Consider the following 25,271-nt stretch of genomic DNA (forward strand, 5'->3'; position numbering starts at 1 on the left):
CAGGCATGCGCATACCTTAGTAGATCATCCGCCAATTTTAAGTATTTTCCTTGTGTACTTTGGATCATATTCCGGGTTAGGTGGACGTCCCACATCCGTCCGACATCCCATATTCCAGAGACCTTCTTCAATCATATAGAACAATTTTGCTCTTATTAGTTCATGAGATATTTCTCTATTTTTGAAGTGGTCACAAAAAGAACTCATTTACAAACTTTAGTCTTTGTGAGGACTTTGAGAAAAGAATTTTGTTCCCCCGTTAACATCTTCTAGTCATGTGCACTCCACAGGGTAATCTCGATAATCTTTAATTTTTGCTAACAACTGCTGGTGAACTGGCTCTGCTAGTACTTGCTAAGCGTTTCACAAGAGGCGCCGATGTCATTTTTTTACGGTCCAGTGTCTTAGACGAGCTTTGATGTTTATGTGCATCAAATTTCAGTAACTTAGTAATTTTTGTACTTCTTTATAAATTTTACCTTCACTTCGGAACTTTTTAATATATCTGCTTCTCTATTCTAATTAATTTCTTATTATGTATTAGATAACTATATTAATTACCTCTGAAGCCGTATGAGGTTAACCTACCATTATTTCAGCATTTTTGCTTGCAAGTAGTAGTACTAATAAAAATATCAGTAAAATGCAAAATTTAAAAAATTTCAAAATATTAAAACTAAAACGATGCGTAAAATGCTCTTCAAAGAACCGCCATTATTTTGCTCGCAACTGTATGTCGAGTGTGTAAAATGTAATAAATTTTTCAATACCTGTGCAATACGTACACATAAAAGTCGACATTCCGTGCGAAGCTTCGAGCGAAGGCTTTGAGTCATTAAAACGAACTGTTAGTTTGTTGGTGTATTCGAATATCTGCGATTATTGATAATGCTATGGTGCATACAAATATCAGTAATTAAGTGTGCTTATGTACTTCCGAAAGTGGAAATGCATGGCTATGTATAAACGCACAAATAAAAAAGTTAGGAAGTGTCTAACGCAACCGAATTTACACACCCGGCGCATATTTTCAATTTATGAATCCTAATCCGCCGTAGCCGATGGGTTGGTGCGTGACTACTATTCGGAAAAAAAATGGAGAACGTAGGTTCGAGTCTCCATGAAACACCAAAATTAAGAAAAAGTTTTTTCTAACAGAGGTCGCCCATCGGCAGGCAAGGGCGAACCTCCAAGTATGTATATTTTTGCCATGAAAAAGCTCCTAAATCCTAAAATCATAAAAAAATAGCTGCCGTTCGGAGTCGGGGACTCCCTCCACTTGGGGAACAACATAAAGACGCACGCCACAAATAGGAGGAGGAGCTCGGCCAAACACCCAAAAGGGTGTAAACGCCAATTATATGTAAGCCAAGATCCTTACGTACAATTTTCCACATAGTCGAAGGACAAAGGCCAACAAGTTCAGAACGACGAGGAAACGTCATATCGACATCTTCCTCAACACTTCGCTCTATGAACTTCGCGAACAAATTTATGTTTTCAAAGTAAATTTCCACAATTTGGAAGCGTTGTTCTGGCGTTAAACGATTCATAATGGCTTGCCAAACTTTACGGAAGAGAAATGTCAACACAACGGCCCCATAGTCAAATATGTTCTATTTTACCTTACAAATTATATGAACTTTGATTGAAATTAGTGCTGGGTAACGCAGCGCCGCGTTGCGCTTTTGCGTGGACACCGAGGCTGATGCTAAGGGCGCTGGCACATTAATTGGCAACACTGCTGCGCATTAGCGCCAGTAATAAGGCTGTCACAATGGGTTGTTGAGGCATCGTGTTTGACTGACCTGACATGTAAAACGTACCGTGGTGCCACAATGAAAGTATTACCGCATATAAACGAAAAAAAAAAAACAGATATTCTTGTTATGAATGCAAATATTAATTTCGATTTTATATTTATGGAGATTTCGGTTGGCTGTGAAACATATTATAAAATTAATACTTATTACTTGAAGCGACAGGGGGTTTTAATATAACTTATGGCAGTTGTAGATGTTGGGTGCTATGGTTGCACTCAACGACATCGGTGCGCATACCAATTTTCCATTTTTCTCTACTCTCTCAAGCTTGTATGGAAAAGAAAGAGTTCATCTGGATTGACGCAATTAATTTAAATTCCATTTATTTTCTGCATTCAATTTGATACAAAAATGATGGCAAAATTGTCCTTCTTTAATTGGGGCGGTACGCTATGCCGCATGTGGCGCCTTCGACCCAAATGCACATAATGTTCTCTTTATATTCTCTTTTATTTTACAACGACTTGTTTGCTGTTCAGCAAAGCGTAAGTATTCAGTCGATAGAACTCTTTCTGATCTTGATTCTTATTTTGAGCTATTTAATTTTTTATTAGTTTTGAGGCTTAGAAATGGAATACCCCAGAAAATCCACATTTTCCACACCTGCTCTCCTTTGCTTTTCATCGAGGTCAAAAAGCTGCCGAAGTAGCCCGGACATTTGCGACATGTATGGAGAAGGTGTCTTAGTCGGGTATACAGCACGGAAATGATTTGCAAAGTTCAAAAATGGCGACTTTGACGTCGATGAACCGTCCCGCAGCGGAACAGCGGAAGGCCTTCTGAATTCTATGAAGAACGTCTCAAATCAATTTTGAACGAGAATGATGGCGGAAAAAATTAACTGCGATCATAAAACGATTATCGAACACCTTTTTTCAATGAGATTTACTGGAATTGGAAGCCTGAGTGCCTCCCGAGCTCAACGAAAAAACAAAGAAAATCGCTTTTAAATTACCTCTCAGCATCTCGCCCGCCATCGAACAGCACGCGGTCATAAGCAGCGCGTTTTGTATCGAGTCATCATCGGGGATGAGAAATAGTGCCTATACATCAATATGAAGCAAAGAAAGGGGTGAGTGGCTCCAAAAGATACGCCAAAGCCGCCAGTCAAGCCGGATCTTCATCCAAAGAAAATCACTGGGAGGTTATGGGGCACTGGAAAATGATCGAATGGAATGCCACGGTCAAGAAAGAGCTCTACATTGCGAAGCTAGACCGCATGAATGATGCTATTCGACTAAAAAAACCTCATCGACATGGTCAAACCATACTCCCCCACGACAACGCCTGGCTCCATGTTGGACAAGTTATCAAAGCCGCACTCCAAGAACTCGAATGGGAGGTCCTTCAGAATCCGCTTTGTTCTCCGAAACTTGCACCAATCGAGTAACATCTTTTCCACTCCCTGTCAAATCGTATGACAGGGCATTACCTTCGATAACAAAGAGGACCTTAAAAACTGCCTCAACCACTTCTTTGACACCAGACCAGGCGATTTTTGGAGGGACGGCATCAACAAATTGGTCGAGAGGTGGGAAGAGGTTGCAAACAGCAATGGCGAATATATATTTGATTGACTTATTGATATAATTATTGGTTTTCGGGAAAGACGCTACGAACTTATTCCCCAACTTAATATTAAGGTATGCGCATGCCTTTTCCTATAAGGTTTTAGACCGATACGACTGATTGAAGAGGTAATCGATCACTGCCTCTGTGTATATCTTAGAAACCAACATACGCCTTATGCCGAATACAAATTATGTCTCTAAAATGAATCCTGCAACAAGACAACGATGCAAAAAATGGCAGTAAAGCAGCAGAGGAAAGGCTTCGGGAGAAGAAGATTGAGGTTAAAAGTGGTCAGCACAATCGCCAGACTTCAACTATTTCGAATATGTGGACTGATGTGAGGAAAGCCATTTGGATAGAAAAACTAATAAATAATAAAGTTTTGTGGGACGTAGCTCAAAGAGCATGGCACAGAACTCCATTGGATAGATATTGCCGTCTTGTCGACTTCACAAAGGGCAAATGAGTTGCAATCTTAAAAAGTATTTACGATGTCGATACACCTAACGAAATTTGAATTCACTTTCATTTTTGGTATAATTTTCTATAAATTGAAATTATCCAAAATACTGATTCTTGCCATCATTTTATGTTCCTTCCTTAAAAAACAAACTTTTCTTTTTTAATAAAATATCAACTAAATCAAATTGTTTTGCATGCAGAAAGTGCTCTTTAACTTGTGATAAACAAATTATGATTATAAAAATACTGATTTCGCCAAAAACAAAATGTTTATCAACTTTTTAAGAAACATGGATGGGGTAGGCGCTGCTATTATAAAGCTCGCAGCTGTGCAAATGCATTTATAAATGTATATTCGTTTGTATTTTAAATCGATTCGATGAATGCGTCATTATTCAGTGAGAAAATTGTGGATCTACCGCTGATGTAATATATCCTAAGAGGAAATAATTATTTTGTTCTTTATAAATGCATTTGTAGTTGTTTAAAGTATAGAGAACTGACTCTGAATGAATGAATGAATTGAAGTGCTTTGCAAACATACGAGTACAACATCAAATTTTAAATGCCTATGATTTTATTTATCCTACCCTATTTTTATATAATATGAATTTCCGACATTGTTAAACAAATTGTACGTATTGAATAAATAAATATATTACTACTACTACTTAATTAAATTATAATAATTCACCCATCTTAATGAGTGGTAAAATATGCACAGCTCAAGCGAGAACTCTTCCATTAGGTTACAGTCAAGGCAAAGTCTGATAGTCTGCAAGTGACTGAATAAATCAGAAATTTGTTCTGCGAATGAGGATAACATAATCAGACTAACATATATTTATGTATAAATAAATTCAAATTTCTGCAAATTACAAAAATTAAAAGAAAAACCAGTTCTTTTCTTTAAAAGTTTGGCGCTCATTCTTAAATCAATCGCTATAAAATAAGTCGGCCTAAGTAAAATATTCGCGATCTTCAGCATCCCGTATAAAATCACTATTTTTGCGACACTCACACGCAAAGTGTTGACGGGTTAAGTTGTTGCAACATCGCGCTTTTATTTATACGCGCCAATTTTCCATTAAGTTAAGAGTGGAGTAATCGAAATTTGATTATTTTTTGCAAATTGAAATATGATATTTTATTATTTAACGGGAATTCTATTGTTCCTGTGGCTCTACATTCTTTGGAGCCGAAGGGAATTTTACAAGTTAATATTTAAATTGCCGGGCCCTCTTGGCTATCCAATTGTTGGCATGGCTCATCATCTAATAAAGAGGGAAGGTAAATTTACCAGTCACAAATATATAACATAAATTTTATTAGAAACTGAATAGAAAAATTAGTGATGAAAAAGTAATTGATTACAGAAAAATGCTTATCCGCAGCAAAATTACGCGTGTAACAGTTTAATTATGTGAAAATAATATCAGTGAAAAATAATTAAAATATATTTAAAATAAAAGAAAAAATAAATAGTAAATAGCAAATTTTATCAAGCAGCAATTTTTATATGTCAGGGCTTGGATCAAATTTTATTAGTGACTTTTTTACTTTGCACACCTTTGAATTAAAAACTGAAAAAATGTAGCCCTTGAAATAACATTAAAAAAAGTGGACGTACAAACAAACAAATATATATATTTTAAAAATAAAAACATGATAATAAAATCGAATATCGTGTCACAACCATATTTGTCATAAATTTACTAAATAATAATGACCTTAAGGGGACAAATATCTGTAAACGGCCACATTTTCCCTGATTTTCATTAAAATTATTTAAAATGAAGAAGTCAATGTATTTTTTTCAAAATTGGCATACAGTTTATTTATACATACATACATTAAAATAGTATAATTTTTTTTTTTATTTTAATCATTTAAATTGGCGGATGTACATTCAATTCTTCCAGGAAGGTCGCAGCGGGGCTTCTCAATCGGCGGGCATTGTAGCATCGACGTCAGTGAACTGAATGAACCAAAAATGTTTGTGTTTATTAATGTCATAATTTCAATATGAATTTAAAAAAATGGAAAAAAACTTCGCGGAATAAAATGCTTCTAAAAAAATTAATTTTGAAAAAAAAAATTATTTTTTCGAAAAATTTTCGAAAACTTGTAAATTCACATAGAAAGTAATATCATAAAAAAGATGTGTGCAAAAATTCTGGGAAATCGGGGAAGTTCGGTCAATAACTTTTCGAGTTATCGTGTACGGCAATTCAAAAAATAGAATTTTGAGAAAAACGCTTTTAAAGTTTGAATACATGAAAATTCAAAGAATAAAGTCGTCACGGTTGACGATCTATAATATAAGAAATACTTAAATTTACGTTAACATTATATTATATTAACATTTTATAAAAAAAAAATATTTTTTTCGAAATTTTACAAGTATCTGTCCCCTTAAGGGGTTACATACGTCCAGCAGCCCCAAAAATGCGGTAAAAGAAAAACTGTTTTTAGAAGGGATAACAATAGAAATAAATGTAAAAAATGTGTATACATTGCTTATTAGTACTTAAACTTTATAAAAAATTTACTTTAATTTTTCTTTGCAAAAATTAGTATATAAAAAATCACGTGACCCAAAGTACAATGAAAAAAGTGGCTCCAAGGTCTGTATCATTGCTCCTTGAAATGTTGATGGATCTGTAAAAAGTAAAAAAAATCTTGTAAAATAAAGTTTGGTTTATAATTTTTAGAGCGGGGTTTTTTAATTTCGAAAAATTTTGCAATTTACGGCGTTTTACGTCATAAATTATGTTTATAAAATTTTGTAATAAAAATATCGAAAATCCGGCTCAACAGACTATAGAGAAAAAACTTTCTACTATTTAAAAAAAAGCCGCATCAAAAAATATTAAAAACTGTATGAGTTATCATGCAGGCCGTGCCCGAAAAAGTAGTTTCAAGAAAAACAAGTTTAAACGGCCAGCTGCCTCGAACGAAGGGCAGCTGCCTGTATAAAGAATAATAATTAATAAAATGAAAAATCGATTTTTTGAAATTTCTGGTCGTATGTAACCCCTTAAGTATCTAGAACCAGTTTATGTGTCGCTTATGCGGGTTGTATAAACAGACAGCCTACAAGGTGACCTTTCCATACTTCACGGGTGGACAAGATTTTACAAATGTATACAATTGTACAAATTACCGATAATAAGGAGGCAAGGACATTTGAAAAATCGAAAACTTTCAGTTTTTCAAAATATCCCACTGCAACCAAAAATCATCCAAGTCATTCTGAGCCCCGGCGGCTCCATTTTTTGTGTTAGCTTAGATTCAAACTGATCGATAGAGGGTCGATTAGTGGTTCGCCTTCAACTCCTAATCTGTGTAAAAAAATACCATGGGTTTGTCGGGTTAAATATTTAGTTGTTGAAACCGATGGCAAGTCTATATCTCTCGACATCCTATTTTTTTTTTTTTTTTTTTAATATTAACACGTACCTAAGTTTCTTATGATCTGTTAATGTTAAAGCGTTATTTTAGACTTAAGTGTTTATTATGGCGAGGCTCCGCAAACAAATTTCAAGTATGCAATTTTATAGCTCATAGAATTTTGAAGTGGCTCAAAAATCGTGTTGCTTTTGGACAATTTTTTTGTTTTTTTGCTGACGGTCTTGGGTTGCTGACTTTCTTCCATTTAGAAGCAAAATGTTGTAATTTTTGAGTATCTTTATTGTATTATTGTAAAATTCAATGGACCATAAAATATTATTAGTAGAATACTCGATGTTTTTTTTTTTTCAAAATTCTGATTAAACAGATTGGAATCTTGATTCAATTTTTTAGCAATTTGGTTTTTTTTTTTTTTTGAATACACAATGTTTTAAGCTTGAACTTATATGGTTTTTGTAGACGAAACTATATACTCGGCAAAAAATTAGTAAAACATATAAGAAAAATAATAAATTGTCAGATTTTTTCATAAAATCCCTGCGCCGTAGTTATTTAATACACTTTATTGAAATTTGACCAAAACAATTTTTTCAATACCCACTAACAAAACTAATCCTTAGACAGACTTGCTGGGAACTCCAAACAACATATTGACTACTGAATATTCGAGCGAGAAAACCCAGCGGTCTAAATATCGCACAAATTTTACACTTACATTTTATAAATTTTTAAGTAAGATTGATTTCCAAACTTATTCCCAGCTGAGAACACTTCATTTCAAACACAGAGGTCACAATTAATATACAACAAAATATTGATATGAAAAACTTAAAAAAAAACAATATTGACATTTGAAAAATCAACACTTTAAAACAGAAATGTTTGCTATTATTAAATCAAGGATTTTAAATATTTTTGCCATATTTGCTTTACTGAAAATTTAAAATTTCATCCCCACTTATGACTTCTAGTGGCCACAGGGCGCTTTGTTTTATACAGAAAATATTTTACCGACTTGTGTAATGGCTCAAAGTGAACAAATCAGTCGCTTCTGCTCTGTTCGCAAGAACTGTAAATCTCTCAGTTTATATTGTTAAGATCTATGAAGCTGTAGGTAGGCCATCCTTAGATGAAGTGAAGCCACCTGATAATTTGAAGCGCCGAATCCTTTTGGATGTCATTCTGAAAAAGTTATAAAGGATCTTTAGGAATTTAAATAGTAAATAGAACTAATTGAAGACCCACCAAAGCCTAGCTAGGAGAACTCAAATGATGGTAATACTCCTGCGTCTTTTTGAAATTACCCATATGTCAGCGTTAATTAAAATTATCCATACAATAAAAGATTTTTCTAGTGGAAAGAGGTGCAAAACTTTCGGGAATAACCTTTAAATATAGCGAAATATTTGGTTAAATATTATTCTTGATACAACATTTAACCAAGGTTCTACAAATATTTCATTCATGGGCCAGAGATAATATCCCATGCTTTGTCAGAAGAAGCTCTGAGTGCATGAACAGAGGCTGTAAGAGCTACAGAGACCTTTTTTCTCGCAAGTGCAGCAGAACAAAGAACGAATGAAAATATTTATTTCTATTTATTTACAATAGTAGGTTAGGCTAGGCTTTTGTGGCAGTCGGTAATAGATCCGTTATGGTACCACTGTGTAATACGGGAACCTCAGCATTTATTATTCATGGAACCATTTAGACGCTTTTATGAAACGTAGGACAAGTTTTATCCCAACACCAGATAGTTAAGTAAGAAAGTTAAAAGAGTGTTTTCCTAACGACCTTTCTCTACACCTAGCTAAAGCTGGACAATTTTGGAGAAAGTGTTCTACTGTTTCTCCAACTTCCTCGTCTCTACAGCTTTTGCAGTATTCATGAGAAAGTACTGCTACCCTAGAAGAGTGCCTACCTAACAGCCAACGACAGTTGACATAAGCCACAGCCTTCGAGATGTTCGCTCTTATATATATATAATATATATATAATTGGCGCGTACACTTCTGTTAGGTGTTTGGCCGAGCTCCTCCTCCTATTTGTGGTGTGCGTCTTGATGTTGTTCCGCAAATGGAGGGACCTACAGTTCCAAGCCGACTCCGAACGGCAGATATTTTTATGAGGAGCTTTTTAATGGCAGAAATACAATCGGAGGTTTGCCATTGCCTGCCGAGGGGCGACCACTATTAGAAAAAACTTTTTCTTAACTTTGCTGTTTCACCGAGATTTGAACTTACGTTCTCTCTGTGAATTCCGAAGTAGTCACGCACCAACCCATTCGACTACAGCGGCTACGATGTTCGCTCTTAAGAGGTTGAGCAATTCTCCTAATCTTCTCTTATCTATTTGCGGTCAAATTAACCTGGTTGTAATACACGTATTTTCTTCTCTCCGTGACCTATTGACCTCTTGGAGAATATTATTTTTTATTATTAAATTGCAAGTTACCATTGGAATTCCAATATTGTCTCTGTTTTCAAGCAGTAGAAGTATAATATCCTTTCGGGCTAACTTATCGGCCCTGCAATTTCCTTCAATATCTCTATATCCCGGAACCCATATAAGACTGACCTTGAAGACGTTTCTAATATCATTTAGAGCTACCAGGCATTCCTGAGCAACCTTTGATCTTAGTACAACTGCCTCCATTGTTTTGATGGTCGAGAAGATATTTAACGTGGCTCTTGCTACGGCGTGGGTGTTAATATACACAGTTACCTTCTTTATGACTAAGATTTAAGATAACTCTAATCCTAATTCTTTTGAAAAAAAAAATGCATGACCTACTTTATTTTCTAGTTTGCACCCATCTATGTATAAATTTATTTCCCCTCTTCTACATGGTCTTTGAGTTTGCCACTCTCTTCTTGACGGGATGCTAGTCTTGAAGAGCCTGTTGAAGATGGGTTTAGGGAAATAGGGTTTGATTAGTCATAGTATGTAGTATAAACGAGTACTATTACGTCTGAGCGCTGAAGCGGCCACGGTCCACGTGTTGTGCTATCAGGTTAAGAGCAGGCAAGTGAACTAGCACCTCGAGCGCTTCATCTCGGGTAGTCCTTAAAGCGCCGGTGAAACATATAAATGTAGTTCTTTGGACCTTGTTCAGCAGTCTCATATAACTTGCCTTTTAAGTTAATGGCCACCGTACAAGCACTCCATATAGCAAAATAGGTCGATCTACCGAAGAGTAAAGCCAATGTGCAAGACGAGGTTTTAATCCTCATTTAATTCCGACCGCTTTTTTGCATGTGTGCAATGCAATGTTGGCATTTTGCACTCTGTTCTCAATATTAGATTCCCATGTAAGTTTCGCGTCTAATACACTGTGAGACAATTTTGGGGTCATCAAAATCAAACCACACCGGACCTTTTTTTTCTGAAAATATACCTATTCAATAGCAAAACCCTCGCTGTGTTTTTAAAAGTTAGCTCGATTTTTTTTTTATAGCGTTTTGAAGTTTTCTATTTTCATGAGATTTTGGAGTTTTACCTGTACGCTAAATTTGACTTATAAATCGACCTTTGTTTGATTTAATCGATTTATTTTGTCATAGCTTGATGCAGAAATTTCGTACATGTACAAATAAACTTATTTTGAGACGAACCTATATCTCAATACGCAATTTTGAATACCAAAATTTCGAAAAATTGTATGTTTTTACCATTTTTTACTGTAATTATGAAAATAATTTTATACGTAACCACCCGTTATACACATTTTCAGATTTTTCTATTTTTGCTAGTATTTTTTCCAGATACGGTTTTCCAATGAATATTGGATGTAACAAAATGTGATCGTGAGTAGTGTAAAGCAAGATTGGTCTCACAAGACTTTTAGCCTGTTAATATAAGTACAGTAGGTTCTGTTTTTATGCGGTAGATACGTTCCGCAAGAAACAGCATAAAGAAAAAACAGCATAAAAAAAGCTACTAGTTCTATAGTAAAACTATAGATACGTTTCAAATGCAAAAACCGCATAAATCTGAAATAATCGCATAAAAAAGGGCACTAGTCCCATATTATTACTATAGATACGTTCCATAGACCGCATGAATCTGAAATAATTAAATAAAATCGCATAAACAAAATATTGTATCTTTGAAAATTATATCTTTATATATCTTCCATACTTGTAGGGTTAGCATTTCTGATGCAATCTGTGATGAGTTTTTGCTTAGCTGGTTTAGAATCTTGTTTATATGTACAATTCCCCATAGGTCGACATGCATTTTGTAATTTAAAAAAAAACCGCACTATTTCAAAACCGCATAAAAAAAAGCCGCATAAAAACAGAACCTACTGTACATAGAAAAGTGGCTAGCACACATTCCAAAATAAAAAGTATAAAGAAGGTTGTAGTCTGTCTTATCAGGAAATGTTTGTTTTAGAAATTCCAAAATTTGTTCCCAACGATTTTACCTGTTCTAAGATCGCAGCAGTCTTGCAAGATCAGGTTCGTGCATAACAACTCCTAAAACACATTTGACGCGCTAAATATTTTGTGAACAATACGGTTTTTGTTAACATATTTGAATTTATTAATTTCATTTACGTGAGCGCTACCATCAAACTGCGATGCCATTTGAGTCAAGATAACGAGGAAAACGAGCTCCAGGTGCCATACTAGCCGAAATATGTCGGGGGAGTAAACATATTTTTCAATACGACCAGGAAGAAAATGAAGGAAAATGGAGTAACCAGAAGGAAAAAGAATATGAGGTAGAAGAAGAAGAGACAGGCATGGAATTCTTTACTGATGAATCTGATTACTCTGATAATGATGATGTTGAAATTCAATCATTGTCGAAAAGAGCTCGTCTGTAAAGTTTTAGTACGTAAAAATTCTTTATTTTAATAAAAAAAAAAAAAAAAAAAATTAAAAGAATTCAAGTCTATATTCTTTTTACTTAATCTATTTAATATTTTTACCTACAGAGTTTTTAGATATTTAAAAAAAAAATTTAAAGCAGAGTATAAAAAAATTATTTTTATGAAGAAAAATCTTGTTAAAAATTTATTTTTGTGGAAAATAACAAACTTAAAGTTCAGTTTTATGTTTTTATCTTATAAATGACTTTTTTAGTACATTTTGCAACATTTTTACTAGAAGAAATAGTGAGAAATTTTAATTATTTTCATAATTACAGTAAAAAATGGTAAAAACATACAATTTTTCGAAATTTTGGTATTCAAAATTGCGTATTGAGATATAGGTTCTTCTCAAAATAAGTTTATTTGTACATGTACGAAATTTCTGCATCAAGCTATGACAAAATAAATCGATTAAATCAAACAAAGGTCGATTTATAAGTCAAATTTAGCGTACAGGTAAAACTCCAAAATCTCATGAAAATAGAAAACTTCAAAACGCAATAAAAAAAAAATCGAGCTAACTTTTAAAAACCCAGCGAGGGTTTTGCTATTGAATAGGTATATTTTCAGAAAAAAAAGGTCCGGTGCGGTTTGATTTTTGATGTCGCACTGTGATATGAGTCCTAGGAGTTTAACATTTTTCTTCAAAGGAATCTCCACACCGTTGAAAATTTGTGTTAGCTTCGTTAAGGTCTTTTATTTTTGAAAAAATCAAAAAGTCCTCTGCGTATGTGAGAATGATTTTGGTAAGGGCAAACAAAACTATAATTAAATGGAAAGTGAAGATCTATAAATATAAAAATAAATGCGATGTTTTTGTTTTATATATTATATTTTCAGAAATTTTACAAGTACTGGAAGCGGAAGAACAAAAGTATGGACGAACGTTTTTTTCTTGGCTTGGTCCTTTTCCCTTCTTAGTAATTGGGGATCCTCAGATAGCCCAAGACATCTTAACTTCTCCTCATTGTGTTAATAAGAGTTTTTTATATAAAGCAGTGGACGATGGCACCGGCAAAGGACTTTTTAGCTTGGCGAGTAAATATTTGAGTAGTTTGCTTTAAATGTATTAGTCGAGTGATTTTCTTTTTAATCTACATTTTAAGATCCAAAATGGAACAGTCACAGACGTCTACTAAATCCTGCTTTTGGACATAAAGTTCTTTTGAATTTCATACCTGTTTTTAACCAGGAGGTAAATAAACTTCTGCAAAACCTGGATATGTTTTTAACGGAGGAAATCGATTTGACGAAAATATTTCCAAATTTCACATTAAAGATTGCAGCACGTAAGCACAAACTCATTATTATATAGTAAGTAGTTTTAAATCCTCAGAATGATATGGCGATCTTTAGTGACGACAATGGGTGACACGTTGCCTTCCGACGGTTCAAACCACTTTAATGAGGGACTATTAAGTTGTTACAAATGGTAAACTACGCACATAAATTACAAACATTTTGAAGAAATGCTAAAGTTTAAATATAGTGTTCAAGAATCAGTCGCAAAGATGTGTTTTTCACCTTGGTTGAACTTCAGAGCATTTAACTGGCTGTGGAAGAATAATTCGTCATATACGGAGGCCAAATCCGAAATTCGAAATTACATACGCAAGGTAAATCTTACAATTACTATTTACATACATAAATTACTAAAACCTTCCATCTGAACTTGCAAGATACGATTTCCTATTGAATGCTTTGCACAACTTGAGTTGAATACGTAAATATTTAGCACAAGGTTGCATTGGAAAAGTTATTTCGGTCGCAACGGTTAAAAATATAATTGCATCAAAAAAATTTGTTTTCGTTAGTAATCGAAACGTTAAAAGATTGGAGAGTGCGCAAAGTATTGCAGGAATATGTCTAAACGGCGCTATGAGCACAACTCCAGGCAATAGAAAGACTTCTCGACTGGCATCCAATCAAATTAGTAGTAAGAATCTCCGCCAAAATATCTGCACCAAGATTTAGATTGACTGGACATTCCCCCCTAAGGCTTGTTGTTCACAGTAACATATAGGTGAGACTACGTTAGTCCACTTTGGCAAGGGGCCTGGTTTTGTAATCCAATCACCACGCATAAATTTCTTTATATATGGGTCCAAAATGACGGAAGGAGTAGGAGCGGCTGTCTCCTGCAGGCAGTGTGAACACCAGCTGAGATCTATGCTTTAACCAAAACAGCTGAATTAGCGTTGGAATTTACTTCGCTCGACACTCGCAGAAACATCTTCATCGATAGTCAAGCTGATATTAAAGCAATAATGGCTGTAATGACTACCTTGGAATGCCTGCAATACTGTAGACCCAAAATGGACGAGTTCTGCGAGAATAGACAGGTCACATTTTACTGGGTACCAGAGCACAAGGGAATAGAGAGAAATGAAAGAGTTGACGAGTTTACACTCTCAGTTTTGACGACGGAACTAGACGAGGAAGTAACTCTAGAAGCAAAGTCTATATGGGAAGCCTCGACCTCCCATAGAATTGTCAACAAAATGCTACGAACTTGCAACATAAAAACAACCAGCTTTATTTTATCACTGCCAAGGAAAGAATGCAAAATATTGGTTGGAGTACTGACGAGACATTGTCTCTCGCCATATCACGCAACTAAAATGGGATTAGTTCAAAACGACGCGTATAATTTATGAGAAGAAGAAAGGGCTGCGTTAGAATAGCTCCTTCTGAAAAGCTTAAATTTACGAGCGGAAATATGTATGGGCAATATGTAAATAAAAAAAAAGGCGGCCGCCGTAACCGAATGGGTTGGTGCGTGGTTACCATTCGGAATTCACAGAGAGGTCGTTGGTTCGAATCTCGGTGAAAGCAAAATTAATAAAAACATTTTTCTAATAGCGGTCGCCCCTCGGCAGGCAATAGCAAACCTCCGCGTGTATTTCTGCCATGAAAAAGCTCCTCATAAAAATATCTGCCGTTCGGAGTCGGCTTGAAACTGTAGGTCCCTCCATTTGTGGAACAACATCAAGACGCACACCACAAATAGGAGGAGGAGCTCGGCCAAACACCGAACAGAAAAATTTAAAAAAATTATATTTAAAAAAACAATTTTTTTCAATGTAAAAAAAGAAGATATTTCATTTCAAAACCTCTACATATCAAAAATTTGGGCTGACAGCCACATGGACACGGGGAAAGAAAAAAACAAATCAGCTGATTTACCGATACCACTTTTAATAGATTCGCCTTGAATAAATTACAAAATTATCAATTTTGTCAGTATACTTCTTATTATGCCCAAGCCTACAAATAAAACAAATTTCAAAAAATCTATGATATCTAGTATTTAAAATACTATTAGTTTTTTGATACGCAATACATTTTTTATTTTTTTCACAGTTAATTATTGGAAAAACAAAGGACGAATTAGAAAACTCGGAACACAAGTCCACACTTGACCCAAATATTTTTATAAATCGTGCAATTGATTTAGTACGAAAGGGACATTTCGATTGGCAGAATGTTGAAGACGAATGCAAAATTATTGTGTTTGGGGTAAAAAATTCATCTTTTAATAGTTAGTATGCTCAAGTTAATACCGTAATATTTCTAAGGCTTTCGAGACAACTTCAAATACTATCGTTTATATTCTCACGATGCTGGCAATGTTCCCACAATATCAGGAGGAGGTTTACGAGGAAGTCAAGTCCATATTTTCAAGTAAAGATGATGATGAAGTTTCTTACGATGAGATACAACAGATGGTGTACTTGGATATGGTTATCAACGAAACGATGCGTGTGATGGCTCCAGTGCCATTGGTCGCCAGGCAAACGGAACATGAAGTTCGCTTAAGTAATGGTGTTGTAATTCCAAAAGGGTTACAGGTTGCTATTGACATTTTTAATATGCATCGACGAACGGATATTTGGGGTCCCGAAGCACACATCTTCAATCCGGATAATTTTTTGCCCGCAAATTTGAATGACAAACATCCATATGCATTCATACCATTTACGAAGGGAATTCGGAACTGCATTGGTGAGTATTTATTGACTTTCTTTTTGTGATAAAATTTGTATAGCATTTCAAGTGCTTATAAAAATTTTGAATAGAGTTACCTTAAAATATTTATTATTGGTTAAGGGTTGCATTAGTAGCAGCTATGAATTAAATACGCCATTTATATAAACAGGATGCGAACTAAATTAGAGATTTCTAAATCAGTGGGATTTGCTGTATATCGACGATAACTGCATGAGTTACGTTGTAGTCCTCCATCATGATTCAATTATTAAAGGTTTGCTCACTTGTGACATTAGAATTTTGACACTCCCTTACAAAAGGTTGCATTTAAGAAGGGTGAGAAAGGGGGAAAAATTAAATCCCTCTTGATGATAATAGTAGCAAAAACGTACTTTTTTATTTAAATGGAAATAAGCTGCAAACGGTTTAAAACATAATTTAAAATTAATATTTGAACGTAAATAAGTTATTTTAAAATTCATTCACATATGTACATATGTAGTGTATAAGCAAATATATGGTGCAAATAGGAGTTTTTAGCAGAATTTGTCTAATGAGAACTAAAACACAAAATAGTTAAAATAAGTCCAATAATTCAATTCAATTTTGAATTGAATTTTGTTGTTTTGATTACGAGAACATTAACATTACCCATACATGTTGGGACATAACTCCGCGTTGGTCCGGTAACGAAGTACCGACTGCGGTGCAATAGGCAAATAGGGTCATACTAAATTATTTCATAGAAGAAGCAGATTCATCATAAATTTAATTGACTAAAAACACACTTTAACATACTTACGCCATACTAGACTACGTTTTACCTACGTAAATTTATAGTTTTGATACCCAAGTAAAAAAACATAAAACATTGAAACTAAAGTAAACTCCATACGTAAATTTAAATAATCCAGTGCAGACAAATAATATGCCCCGGTTGTTTTATTTTTTGACATGTACAATAAAATTTAAAAGAACATCGGTTATTGTTTTCTGTTTGCTTTATTGATTAACTTGTAACTTAAATTATCATCAATTTACTAAAGCTAATTTTATCATTATTTAAATATTAAATATTATATATAAAATAAAACTATATAACTTTTACGCTAAAGAAAACAGACAACATACTATATTCCCGACAAAAAAAAAGTAACGCAAAATTTATATACATATGTACATACCAATTAGGATATGGGCTTTAAGAACGAGTGGCTCTGTAGACGGGCAGTTGGAAATCTGTAAACGAAAAGGTTCACTCTTTATATAATTTCAAAGTCTATTGGCCATTAGTTTGAACTTACGTGTTTGTGTTTGTATGACGCAGGAAAACGATTAAAACAGCTTCAGTTGCAAGCAGGCACAGTAAAAGGCTCAAATTAGCACGGAAATAACCTAATGAATGTAAAATTATAATTTATTTATTGAATAATATGTATTTACTAAAAACTTACTCAAATTCACGACTTCAGAAATTCAAATGTCAGCGAATTCGAAGAAATCAAATAGCAATGATGCCAACGATTATGTTTGTTCTACAAATTTTACTTTTGCTCCACTTTTACTTACAATCTCTTGAGTTAGCAACACAGTTTCTTGCTAAGGGAGCCGATTTGTCAAGAGAGAACGAGAAAGCTGTTTACTGATCAAACCTTTAATAATTGAATCATGGTCCTCCATGTCTTATCTGAAAAAGTGCAAATGAGCAAAAAGAAAAATAATGTTGTCGCTTAAATCCTTCATTGGTTGTTCAGCCGAGCTTCTCCTCCTATTTGCGGTGTACACTCCGAACGGCGGATATTTTTTATGAGGAGGCAGAAATACACTCAGAGGTTTACCATTGCCTGTCGAGAGAAGTCACGCATAACGCGATGCAAAACTATTAGCTGTTCTGCATTTCGATTCCAGTTAAATTTCTCGAAATCGAGCTTTGTCAGTGCTCTTGATTTCGATTTCGACAATACTTTTTCGGTTTGAAAAGTTTTGTTTAGAAAACTTTTTTGTAGTCGAAATGAAAAGTAAGCAAATTGCACCTAAACGTAAAAGTTATGTCAAGTCTTTGATATTTAGAATAAATATAAGAGCGGAATTTACTATAATAATTTCAGAAAAATAAAAATAACTGATTATTTTTGCTGTATAATCTATTTTTCAGGTTGGAAATATGCATTGCTATCAATAAAAGTAACCATCGCCAAGCTAATATGGAAATTTAGATTTACTACCTCATTTGAATACCAACGTCTACATTTTGTGGAAGACATTACAATTAAGTTGAAGGAAATTCCCCTTTTTCGAATATATGAAAGAAATAAATGTGATAATTAAAAAAGTGGATATCTTTTCATAAACCAAAAGCAAAACATTTCTTAATATTAAGGACCGAAAATTTGTTTGTTTCGAAATAATATATAAATTTATATGAACTAATAATATATTTATAGGCCTCATAAAACATATAGTTAAAAAAATTAAAGAGATCGACTCGTATAAGTCAGTACAGGTAAAATAAATTTGTGGATAGCCCCTGCAATCCCCTTTGGTTTCGGTACACTGCTTTGCGCATTCTAAAAGCTTCTTGAAACAATGCTGCAGATCATTGGCCGGAATGTCCTTCAGGATGTCGGTACAAGCCTTTTGGATGGCCTCTACAAACGCAAAACGTTTTCCTTTGATGGCCAAATGCAATTTTCCGAATAGGTTGAAGTCACAGGAAGCCATATCAGGCAAATACGGTGAGTGACTGATGGTTAAAATATGATTTCTAGTAAAAAAATCAGTCACAAGAGTGGATCGATGAGATGATGCATTATCATGCAATAAGCGCCAGCTACCTCCTTCGCGGTATTTAGGGCGAATTCGACGAATGCGATGCAACAAACGCTTCAAATCGCCAAGATAGAAAATAGCATAGACGGTTTGGCCCGTTGGCATCAACTCTTTGTGGACCATTCCTTTGAAATCGTAAAAACAAATGAGCCACGACTTGATTTTTGACTTCTCTAAATGCGATTTTGTGGGTGGTGGCCCGTATGGGGCCTTTTATTCGGAACTTTGACGCTTAGTTTCAAGTTCATGTTGGAAACACCACATTTCGTAAACGCAAATGATCAGTTAAAGTACGATAAATCGATGTTTTAGAGGTATTCAACTCCGATTCCATGAATTCCAACTATTATTTCGATACATTTTTTAATAATTTTACGAACAATTTCGATGTAGCTTTCGGTGCTAACTGATTTTGGGCGGCTCGTATGTTCATTGTCATTTACATACAGGGTGGCTGATGAAAGCCGCTACCAAAAAAAAATTGAATAACTTTTTTTCTTTTTAAGTTATCTGTTCCATTTTTGTTTTAATTTGCAGATTGATCTTTAAAATTTATTAAAATGGATAACTGGGACACGCAAACAAGAATTTGGATAGTCCGCCGCTATCACGTACTGGAGTCCGTAGTTTTGGCGGCGATCCCCCGAGCAGATGGACCATAATGAGACTGGTGAATAATTTTGCTGAGCAAGGAACAGTCGCAAGAAGGCCTTATCATCGAAACCCACCAGTTCGGACGGAGGAAACGATCGCTGCTGTAGCTGCAGCTAAACAAAGCAATCCAAGGGTTTCAACAAGAAGCTTATCTGCTCAACTTGGTGTCAGCCGACAGTCTTTGCAAACAATAATGCACAAAGATTTAGACTTATTTCCCTACAAAATTCAAATGGTTAACAAACTGAATGCAGCAGACTTGCCGATTCGCTAGGAATTTTGCCAGAAGATCCTGCAAATGGTGGAATAAGACCAAAACATGTTAAACTGCCTTTTCATGTCTGATGAGGCCCATTTCGATTTAAACGGCAATGTGAACAAACAAAATTGTCGAATATGGAGTACTTCTAACCCACAGATACTCCACGAGACGGAATTGCATCCTCTTCGCGTGACAGTGTGGTGTGCGGTTTCTTCACGCTGTATTGTCGGGCCTTTTGAAGAAAATGGTCACACCGTTACGGTTACTGGAGACCGTTATTTCAAAATGCTGAAAGAATTTTTCTATCCAGAACTACGCCGAAAGAGAATTCCTTTCAACTCTGTGTGGTTTCAACAAGATGGGGCAACGTCTCACATAGCCCAGACTGTTATGACAGAGTTGCGACGAAAATTTCCCAATAAACTGATTTCAAGAAACTCCGAATTTCGTTGGCCCCCCAGGTCGCCTGACCTTACTGCACCTGACTTTTTCTTGTGGGGCTTATGTAAACAAGAAGTTTATAAAACAAAGCCAACAAATTTGGATGAACTAAAACAATCCATTCGGGCAACAATTGCGGCTATTCCTGTCGCAACTCTCAAAGCAGCAATGAACAACTTTTTACTAAGATGCCGCACTTGTGTCAACGAGCATGGGGGGCATTTAAATTAAATTATTTTTAAAACTAGTTAAGCTACATTTAATAAAATTTAATGACCTTCAACTTGAAAAAAATAAATGAATTCCATACACTAAAAAAAAGTTATTTGAGTTTCTTAATGTAGCAAAATTCATCAGCCACCCTGTATGTATGTATGTTCTCACAACCATCTCTGAAACATGTAAATTTCTTGTGAACTTTGGCACACGATACACAAGCACCGCCATAAACCTTTTTTCATCAATTCAAATGTTTCGGTAAACGTTTTACCGATGTTAAACAAATGATACAAACATGCTGATACTTTAGATGCAATAACTTCGCTTCCACTGAACCGAATGTCACCAAGCTTTTACTGGAAGTCAGCTAGGGATATATGTAACTTCCAACGCACTAACTCATTAAAAAGATGGTGCCATCCAAAACATTTTTATAACGCCCGTTTTACCTCTTGACTTTACCTTGTATGATTTTAGAACCAATTTTTATTTTCTTAAAAAGATTCCCCACCTCACGCAATATCGTCATAATATCGAAATGGATTGACGTCATCAGACTCATTGTTCTTGTAGTACCTTACTAAACCCTACTTTGAGCACTAAAACCATCAATAACACAGGCCTGCGAAATTTAACTTTTTTCAGTTTCTAGAATGGCTGTACTTGTTTCTTGTAGTTTTTTATGCGCTGAAAACGAATCTGACCTTCAAAATGCTCCAGCACGTCAGGATTTTTGTAAATGAAGCCTAAAAGGTCAAAAAATGGCCATTTTAGCCATTTTTGATAATTTTTTTTGGGATAGAAAATTTTTTTTCACTTTTCGACGAAAAGGTCGCATAGTACAACTCTTTAGCTTTAAAACCCATTTTTTAAAGTTATTGTACGATTTTTTAAAAAAAAGTTATGACATTTTGAAATTAACAGTTTCAGTTACGCCAATAGACGTTATACCCAACGTATACGGATTATTTTGAAGGGGATGAAATTGATTTACAAGAATAAAAAAAGATTTTTCATTTTACAACTAAATTCACCTTACTTTTTGCCCACAAGTAAAAAAAGAAAATATTAATCCTGGCAATCCTAATAAGGATAATGGAAAACTTGTATCAAATTATTGCATTGTCATCGGTCCTTGATAGGTGTGCAAAATTCCAAGTCAATCAGATTTTTAGAAGCCAGTGAAAATTAAGCTCAAAGATTCCGTTACATACATACATACATACAACCCGAGCTAATAAAAGTGTGTTAAAAAGACCAGTACAGTTTTATTGACCAAAAAAAATGTACATACAAAATGAACAAAATAATACAATTCATATTTTGAAATATCTTTATATTGTAAGAGAATTCAAGAATCAGTTTGTTCTAAGCCAAAGGCAACTTATCTTAAGTAGCTAATATTGTAACGTGTTATCCAAATCAAATGTCTCATAATAATGCATCTGCATGTAGTTGTTTTTATATTTAGTTCGTTTTCTACATTTTCTATTAAGAGTCTATTCTTTTCCTTGCTCCAATGAGGGAACATTAATCTGAATATGCGCTCAATGACTGCATTTTAATCGAGTATAGAAGAGAAGAAGTCGCATTTTTTTCAAAATGCGGAAATGATTTACTATTTGAAAAATCGTTCGTAATAGCAAGATTTGTTTTGGTATTGAAACATAACAGGGTGACACCTATAACTGCTATAATGCATAAGGCCGAGTTTAGGTAAGAAATAACTAGTACAAAATACATACAACAAATAAAACCAGTACTTTTGCGTACTGTTTAAAGCAATTTGTATGAAGCAGTACATTTAGCAAAAAAAAGTACATCTGCTGGTTAAAGCAGTACAAAAGGCCTGCACTATACAACACAATTTTATAATAAACTACGCCGGCGATATAAGTTTAGCCGTTGCTTTGGAAGTATAATATAAATGCTAATGCAATATTAATGGAAATAAATTTAGAAAACAAACGCTTCAAATGTAGTGATGATAGATGATAGAAAAACTAGCCAATAATTGAAATCATAAGTTAAAGCTTTATTAAATACAATTTAAGCAATTTTTTTTTAAAGCTTAAATTTCTTTTAACTCATTTAAGACACATTTTTCCTTCTCTATTTCTAACTTTTTTCTTTTTATTGATTTAGGCAGGCAACATATATAAATAAAGACAATAATTAATAATACTTGCAACCTATGTGCAATCATGTGCCTTGATCGCGGCTTGATTATCGGAAGAAATGTCTCTCGCTCCCACGTTCTCTAAGCATTTTGCATGCCTGCGGGTTCGCAAAGACTACTACCTGAAAAACACTAGCAGTATTTGGCAATTTTAAAGAAATTGCTGATTTGGAGAAAACCCTTGCTCCGACTACCTATTCATCTTGGAGCCAGCTTTCGATGAAGAATTCCTCGCGTTCCAATCCCACCTACCTTACTCCAGTTTGCGGATAGAGAGATGTGTCCGAAGTTTAGAGAAATATGGTGTTAACTTCACAAAAAAAATCCCGTGTCCCGTGAGATATTGCCTACAGAGGACAACCTGCTTCACCTAATTGCGCTTTGAGCAACAATGGAAATAACGTAAAAATCGATGGGAAGGAATTAAGTGCAAAACAATATTCAGGGCAGCATACGGACAAGCTCTAAATGCTCCGGTGTTGCCAATACATGCAATCCTTTGCACCCTCCGCAGTATTGTGTTATTATAGCCCTTCCGAAGAGCTTCCCATCAAACCAAGCATCTATAGTATATGTTCAAATAGGCAGAACCGCTGTGTTGTACACCCAAAGCTCGACCTGTGGTTTGAGTCCCCATTTTTTGCCAAACATAGATTTACAGATGTAGAAAGTTATACTGCCTTCTTAATCCGATTTTCAGTGTGTGGCTTCCAATGGAGTTTGGAGTCAAATATTACTCTAAGATACCCAACTTCCAATGAAAGCGGTAGAACGTGGTTGTTTAATTTGGGAAATCTAAAGTGTAGGGGTGAGTGCTATTTTCTGGTAAATAGCAGATAGCTCCGTTTTGTAAGAGGTGACTCTGAGGCCGTAACTGGTAGTCCAGCGGTTGAACACAGCCAGTGAAATTTAAAAAATTTGAGCCATGACTGAGGGAAACGGTACCGATACCATGGCGATCATGTCATCGGCGTATGCTACTACCTTTACTCCACCCCCATTTAAACGAGTTAGAACTTTGTCAATAGCTACCAGCCAAAGAAGAGGTGAGAGGACACCGTACTGTAGTGTACACCTTTGCACGAATCTAGTGATTCTGGCCCCTCAAGCCATATCAATGATTTCACTTCAGCCTAGCAGGAACGAAACCTAGAGATAGATAGGTAACTCAGTGCATGGCAACTCTACGAAAATGTTGCATAATTCATATAAGAGAAGAACAGCTAAGATTCAGCACTTCCACAAATTACTCAGATGCTATCTAAGCATGGGTATTTTCATGAATATCTAAACAAAATAGAGAAAACGGAAACCTCTGAATACATTTACAGAGATGCACCTATTGACGATGCAGATCACACATTCTTCAAATAAGGAGAGATGGAAATTAGATCGCAAAGCTGTCGAATGAAGTCTAGGTCCCTTAAGAGCAGACAACATTAGTAAAAAATAGTAGAAAGCGCGGAAAATTGGCAACTTATTGGCACGTACATAGAGCGTGTCCTGCTCGCCAAAAAACCTGACATGGACAGAGATTATTAAACCGACAGAACGCCTACTTCGATCTTCTCTGTCTTCGATGGAATGCTACCGTAGTTCCGGGGCAGAGGAAACATCCAGGAGAGGAAGAGGAGGGAATGTTTAGTGAAATGCTACTGTAGTTCCGAGGCAGAGGAAGCGGAGGGATTGTTTTAGTGGCAGCAGTCAATTGTCGCTAAAAGTGCGAAGGCGTTTTAGCCCACCGCCAAAAAAAAAAAATATTTCGTTTTAAGTCAACTGCCAGTAACTAAGTCAGTAAGATGTTTTTTTTTTGTCGGGACAGACTAGCAAGTACTCAGACATAATTAAGTCCATTACACTGCACTCGGGTTCCCTTTTAAATCTTCTTTAAATCTACTCGACCACCAAAGAAAGCTGAGTAGATCTTGTGGTGGCAAGGAGCCAAGGTGGTCGCTTTTTAACACATCAGCACCAAAGACCTGAAGCCTGATTCTAGCGAAGGCTGGGCAGACGCACAGAAAGTGGTCTCATCCTCCTCTCCACATGCTGGGCAGAGTGCCTGTCTGAGATGCCCACCTTTTCCATGTGCTTTGCCCATAGAAAGTGGCCCGCCATCAGTCCAACCAACCGCCTACAATCCCCTCTGCTTCACTGACTAATTATAAATAAATTCTCTGCTGCAACGTCAGCAATAAAGTGAAGGCGCGTGCGGTGTCCCTAACCCATAGGGTTCAGGTTATTGCCATATACTCAGCGCATGCGGTTGTGTTTGTTTACATAAAAAGTTGCGGATGTATGTAGCGTTCATTAAGAACCGCCTTAATTTAAAAAAAATATATGAAGTTGCTGGCTTAATGCACAAATGCACTTTAACGCATAATTATCGTTTACAGTGTAAACAACCTGAACTTTGAACACACAGTCATTGACTTAGTTAAAGGCACCGCTAGTGTTTTTCCTATAAAAGCTTTTGTAAACAGTTATTTTAATTAATTGTTTACTAATTGCCAAAAAAGTGCACAACTAATTTTTGTCAAAAAACGC

General features: G+C 35.2%; 1 protein-coding gene across 1 annotated transcript in view; it reads left to right on the forward strand.

Moving 5' to 3' along the window:
- Positions 1 to 4,996: 4,996 nt before the first annotated feature.
- LOC129245066 (uncharacterized) overlaps positions 4,997 to 25,271 on the forward strand; it is a 29,733-nt gene continuing 9,458 nt past the window's right edge. Inside the window, exons 1-9 of the mRNA XM_054883074.1 lie at positions 4,997 to 5,147; positions 12,994 to 13,191; positions 13,260 to 13,442; positions 13,510 to 13,585; positions 13,643 to 13,769; positions 15,517 to 15,672; positions 15,732 to 16,158; positions 18,299 to 18,460; positions 18,588 to 18,646. Coding sequence (XP_054739049.1) covers positions 4,997 to 5,147; positions 12,994 to 13,191; positions 13,260 to 13,442; positions 13,510 to 13,585; positions 13,643 to 13,769; positions 15,517 to 15,672; positions 15,732 to 16,158; positions 18,299 to 18,460; positions 18,588 to 18,646 — 1,539 coding nt within the window. The remainder of the gene's footprint in view (positions 5,148 to 12,993; positions 13,192 to 13,259; positions 13,443 to 13,509; positions 13,586 to 13,642; positions 13,770 to 15,516; positions 15,673 to 15,731; positions 16,159 to 18,298; positions 18,461 to 18,587; positions 18,647 to 25,271) is intronic.

This window comes from Anastrepha obliqua, chromosome 1 (assembly GCF_027943255.1).
Source record: "Anastrepha obliqua isolate idAnaObli1 chromosome 1, idAnaObli1_1.0, whole genome shotgun sequence".
NCBI classification, from domain to species: domain Eukaryota; kingdom Metazoa; phylum Arthropoda; class Insecta; order Diptera; family Tephritidae; genus Anastrepha; species Anastrepha obliqua.